Consider the following 4,701-nt stretch of genomic DNA (forward strand, 5'->3'; position numbering starts at 1 on the left):
GAGAGGGAGGGAGAGGGAGGTGGGGGAGGGAGAGGGAGGGAGAGGGAGGTGGGGGAGGGAGAGGGAGGTGGGGGGATGGAGAGGGAGGGAGAGGGAGGTGGGGGAGGGAGAGGGTGGGAGAGGGAGGGAGAGTGATGTGGGGGGAGGGAGAGGGAGGTGGGGGGAGGGAGAGGGAGGGAGAGGGAGGTGGGGGGAGAGGGAGGTGGGGGAGGGAGAGGGAGGTGGGGGGAGGAAGAGGGAGGTGGGGGGAGGGAGAGGGAGGGACAGGGAGGTGGGGGAGGGAGAGAGGGAGGGAGAGGGAGGGAGAGGGAGGTTGGGGGAGGGAGAGGGAGGTGGGGGGAGGGAGAGGGAGGTGGGGGAGGGAAAGAGGGAGGGAGAGGGAGGTGGGGGGAGTGAGAGGGAGGTGGGGGGAGGGAGAGGGAGGGAGAGGGAGGTGGGGGGAGGGAGAGGGAGGTGGGGGAGGGAGAGGGAGGTGGGGGGAGGGAGAGGGAGAGGGAGGTGGGGGGAGGGAGAGGGAGGGGGGGGGAGGAAGAGGGAGGTGGGGGGAGGGAGAGGGAGGGAGAGGGAGGTGGGGGAGGGAGAGAGGGAGGGAGAGGGAGGGAGAGGGAGGTGGGGGGAGGGAGAGGGAGGTGGGGGAGGGAAAGAGGGAGGGAGAGGGAGGTGGGGGGAGTGAGAGGGAGGTGGGGGGAGGGAGAGGGAGGGAGAGGGAGGTGGGGGGAGGGAGAGGGAGGGAGAGGGAGGTGGGGGGAGGGAGAGGGAGGTGGGGGAGGGAGAGGGAGGTGGGGGGAGGGAGAGGGAGGTGGGGGAGGGAAAGGGAGGTGGGGGGAGGGAGAGGGAGGTGGGGGAGGGAGAGGGAGGTGGGGGGAGGGAGAGGGAGGAGGGGGAGGGAGAGGGAGGTGGGGAGAGGGAGAGGGAGGTGGGGGAGGGAGAGAAGGAGGGAGAGGGAGGGAGAGGGAGGTGGGGGGAGGGAGAGGGGGAGGGAGAGTGAGGGCGAGAAGAAGGAATGGAGGGAAGGAGAGGGAGGTGGGGGGAGGGAGAGGGAGGGAAAGGGAGGGAGAGGGAGGGCGAAAAGAAGGGATGGAGGATGGGAGGCATTGAGGGAGAAAGGAAGGAAGGAGGGAGGGAGGGAAGGACGGAGAGGGAGGGAGGGAGGGAGGGACGGAGAGGGAGGGAGGTAGAGACGGAGAGGGAGGGAGGGATTGAGGGAAGAAGGAAGGAGAGAGGAAGGCATATTGAAAAATAAATATATATACATATATATATATATATATATATATATATATATATATATATATACACACACACAATTAGAGATATTTATATAATAATCAGATTATTAGTATTATCATAAACATTTATAACAGTACCCTTATATCATCATTATCATCATTACTGCTTAATTAAATTATTTATCATATAATTCTTATTGCCATCATCAACATCATCACGAATGTCATCATCATCTTTATCATCATTATCAATATTTTCATCTTAGTATGTATGAAGCTCTCAAATATCAGTCCACGGTAAAAAAAAAGAAAAAGAAAAATAGATAAATAGATAAATCAATTTTAAAAGGACAGAAAAAAGATAGACCATTAATAAGATAAATATTAGGCTCGTAGATATCAGTCCAGGTAAGAAAAAAGGAAGATGAAAAACGAAAAGGGAAAAAAGTGAACTAAAGAAGAAGAAAAGAAAAAAAGAGTAGAAAAAAGAAAAAGAAGAAAAAGGCGAAAAACAAGGAAGAAAAATAAAAACGAAAAGGAAAGAAATAAGTGAAGAAAAAAAAACTTGAGAGGAAGAAAAATAAAAATAAAAATAATAAGAAAAAGATTAATAAGAAAAAAAAAAAATAATAAGAATGAGATGAAGAATAAGCCGAAAAAGCAACTTGAACCCCGACTCACCCACTTCCTCAGATCCGTCCGTTGGCGCCGTGGACGTCGGCAGCCGCGAGGGATACACCAAGCTGTGGAACAAGACAAGGAGCGCCCTCAAGTACATCTACGAGAACCACCTCCAGGATTTCGATTGGTTCCTGAAGGCGGATAGTGACACGTAAGTTGCTAGACATGTGGGCACACACATACACACCCTCACGACGCACGTACATAAACAACCACACAGACACAGACACACACACACACAAATATATATGTAGATGTATATATATACAAATATATATATATATATATATATATATACATATATGTGTGTGTGTGTGTGTGTGTGTGTGTGTGTGTGTCTGTGTGTGTGTGTGTGTGTGTGTGTGTGTGTGTGTGTGTGTGTATGTGTGTGTGTGTGTATGTATTTATGTAAACCCCATGGTTATCTTGCAGATATGTGTTGGTGGATAATTTACGTTATGTGTTGCAAGATTACGACACCAACGACCCACTGTACTTTGGTCAACACTACAAAGTATATGGAGGATACAATACAGGAGGCAAGTAACTAATATCGTAACTACATTGTAAATACAAAGTAAGTACATACATATTAGATACATTGTAAATGCATATATAGTGAGTACATGGTAAGTATATAGTAAGGACATTTCAAATCTTCATTTTTGTATAAATCCTTTTGCATGGATTTCAGTACAATTAATTTCCCTAGTCAAGTAATATAAAATTAGACAGTCATTATTTACCAAGAATGCTATAGCGTATGCATTCCGTATTTTATATTTAACATTTTACGTTTATTCTGTCCAGTATCAGAAAAGGACCATCTGGCAACTCACCCCTGCCTCTGGAGATTTCCGATTCGCCAATTATCTTTTGAGAGAAAATTGAAAATAAATGATAAAGTGGCGTAAAGCAATGGGAAATTTCCCTACGCATTTTTTAGAAATAACCAAACATCTGTCACCATGAACATTAAATGTCAGCTGATTAGAATAATAAAAGAAACTTGATTCGGAGTGATGCAGAGTCGGGGGTTGAGTTGCCAATTCGCACTTTCCTCAAAATGGATGCACTGTGGAACTGCTTATCTTTTGAAAGAAAGGAAAAAAAAATCAAAATCAAATTCCAAAACAAACAAACAAACCACAAAAGACATCACGAATATCCAGAAAGACAGATCACAGACTACATAAGATACTCGATAAAAAAAAATATATATATATATTCAAACTTGCTACAGGAGCAGGTCACGTGATGGGAAGGGAGGCCGTTCGGCGATTCGTAGAGCTGGCGATTCCAAACCATGCGATCTGCAAGCCGGAGAGGTCGAAGGGAGAGGATGTGGGCATGGGTGAGTGTTTGTGTGGTCTGTTTGTTGTTGTTGTCGTTGTCCTTGTTTGTGTTACTGTTGTTGCTATTGTTGTTATTGATATCGTTTCATAATGGGGATGGTCATAGTCTAATTTCCGTGTTGTTCACTCCATCTCCCAAGGGATCCTGTTCAGAAAGAGCAAATGAACATCAGAATCAAGCAAAATAGATATAAGAACGAAGACATATCGATACCATAATCAAACTCCATATCTCGGCTTCCAATTTCGTAAATAACATACCAGGTATGACAAGAAACAGACGAATATTTACATAGAATAAGTTCCATCTCCGCAGGCAACTGTCTACAAAGAGTGGGCATTCAGATGGGCGACACTCGAGACCATCTTGGACAGGGCCGATTCTGGCAAAGGCATCCAGCAACGGTTCTAAGCAGACCACTTGACAGGACAAAGCATTCGTACTACCCTATTTCCCAGGTGAGTAAATGGGTAAGGCTAGCGAATGAGTGGTTATTTTCTTAAGAATTTGTGTGGGTAGGTGGACGAGACTGAGTGGATATGGGTGATAAGAGAGGTTGGTTGAGTGAGATAAGGCAGATGACTTATAAATGGGCGAAATGGGTAACTGGGTGATGGGTATTTGAGGAACAAAGTGGATCAGCATGGGTGAGTGAGTGCATGGTCGTTTGTGGATAGTTTTTAGTAAGTTAACAGTTAATTTTTCAGTTGACTTGGTGAGTAGATGGTGGAGCAAGTGAAGGTAGATAGGTGAGTGAGTGTATGCGAGATATTGAAGATGTAATTAGATAGATGAAAAATATGTCTTGATAATAATAACATGATAATTAGGATAAGGAAATGAGGGTGGTTTCAACTATATGTAATGTAATTTACAGCAGTTTGTACATTTTCGGAAGAATACGATAACCCGATTAAATATATTCTCGAAAATATTATTTGGGGTGTCACGTTAGAAAAATTTTTGCATGTTTTTATATTTTGGAAGTAATATACACAGTTGCAATTTGTCTCCAAATACTGAACTATTACCATTATCATTATCGTAGTAAGCACACAAAGTTACGGCAAATTTTTTGGGCTAAGAGATTGTATATCATTGTTGCATTAGTTTGTTTTATTGAAAAGTAAAGCAAATATTTTGCTTATTATTTGTCATAAACCATATTTTATTAGATTTTTTTATTGTCGTTATCATCTCTCATTCATAAAATTAATCTTATATTTTTCGTTATTTTTTTTTTAGGTGTTTTAAAATGTTATTTTCTCTTTAACATTTGTGTGGTAGATTTTATTATTATTGTTTTTTTTTTTATTTTTTTTATTTTATTTTTTTTTTTATTTTTATGATTTTTTTTATTTTTTTATTTTTTATATTATTTTATTTTTTATTATTTTTTATCATCCATTTCATTTTTTATTAACCCCTGCGCGGG

At 43.0% G+C, this 4,701-nt stretch overlaps 2 protein-coding genes across 2 annotated transcripts in view; both read left to right on the plus strand.

Moving 5' to 3' along the window:
• The window catches only part of LOC125030484 (glycoprotein-N-acetylgalactosamine 3-beta-galactosyltransferase 1-like), a 10,686-nt gene extending 7,896 nt beyond the window's left edge, over positions 1–2,790 (plus strand). Inside the window, exons 4-6 of the mRNA XM_047620526.1 lie at positions 1,923–2,061; positions 2,343–2,453; positions 2,721–2,790. Coding sequence (XP_047476482.1) covers positions 1,923–2,061; positions 2,343–2,453; positions 2,721–2,790 — 320 coding nt within the window. The remainder of the gene's footprint in view (positions 1–1,922; positions 2,062–2,342; positions 2,454–2,720) is intronic.
• A 367-nt stretch (positions 2,791–3,157) lies between these two features.
• LOC125030485 (glycoprotein-N-acetylgalactosamine 3-beta-galactosyltransferase 1-like) lies at positions 3,158–4,289 on the plus strand. Its single transcript, XM_047620527.1, has 3 exons — positions 3,158–3,264; positions 3,582–3,724; positions 4,266–4,289. Exons 1-3 carry the CDS (start codon positions 3,168–3,170, stop codon positions 4,287–4,289), a joined length of 264 nt encoding a protein of 87 aa, XP_047476483.1. The 5' UTR covers positions 3,158–3,167.
• Positions 4,290–4,701: the final 412 nt, after the last annotated feature.

The sequence above is a fragment of the Penaeus chinensis genome, chromosome 11 (assembly GCF_019202785.1).
Source record: "Penaeus chinensis breed Huanghai No. 1 chromosome 11, ASM1920278v2, whole genome shotgun sequence".
Lineage (NCBI taxonomy): Eukaryota > Metazoa > Arthropoda > Malacostraca > Decapoda > Penaeidae > Penaeus > Penaeus chinensis.

What these genes read in the sequence shown, in the direction of transcription:
- LOC125030485 (XM_047620527.1), top strand. Translation starts at nt 3,168, where the DNA reads ATGGGAAGGGAGGCCGTTCGGCGATTCGTAGAGCTGGCGATTCCAAAC. An exon ending in GGGAGAGGATGTGGGCATGG is followed by an intron (nt 3,265 to 3,581) that starts GTGAGTGTTTGT and finishes CCATCTCCGCAG; the next exon opens with GCAACTGTCTACAAAGAGTG. An exon ending in CGTACTACCCTATTTCCCAG is followed by an intron (nt 3,725 to 4,265) that starts GTGAGTAAATGG and finishes TAATATACACAG; the next exon opens with TTGCAATTTGTCTCCAAATA.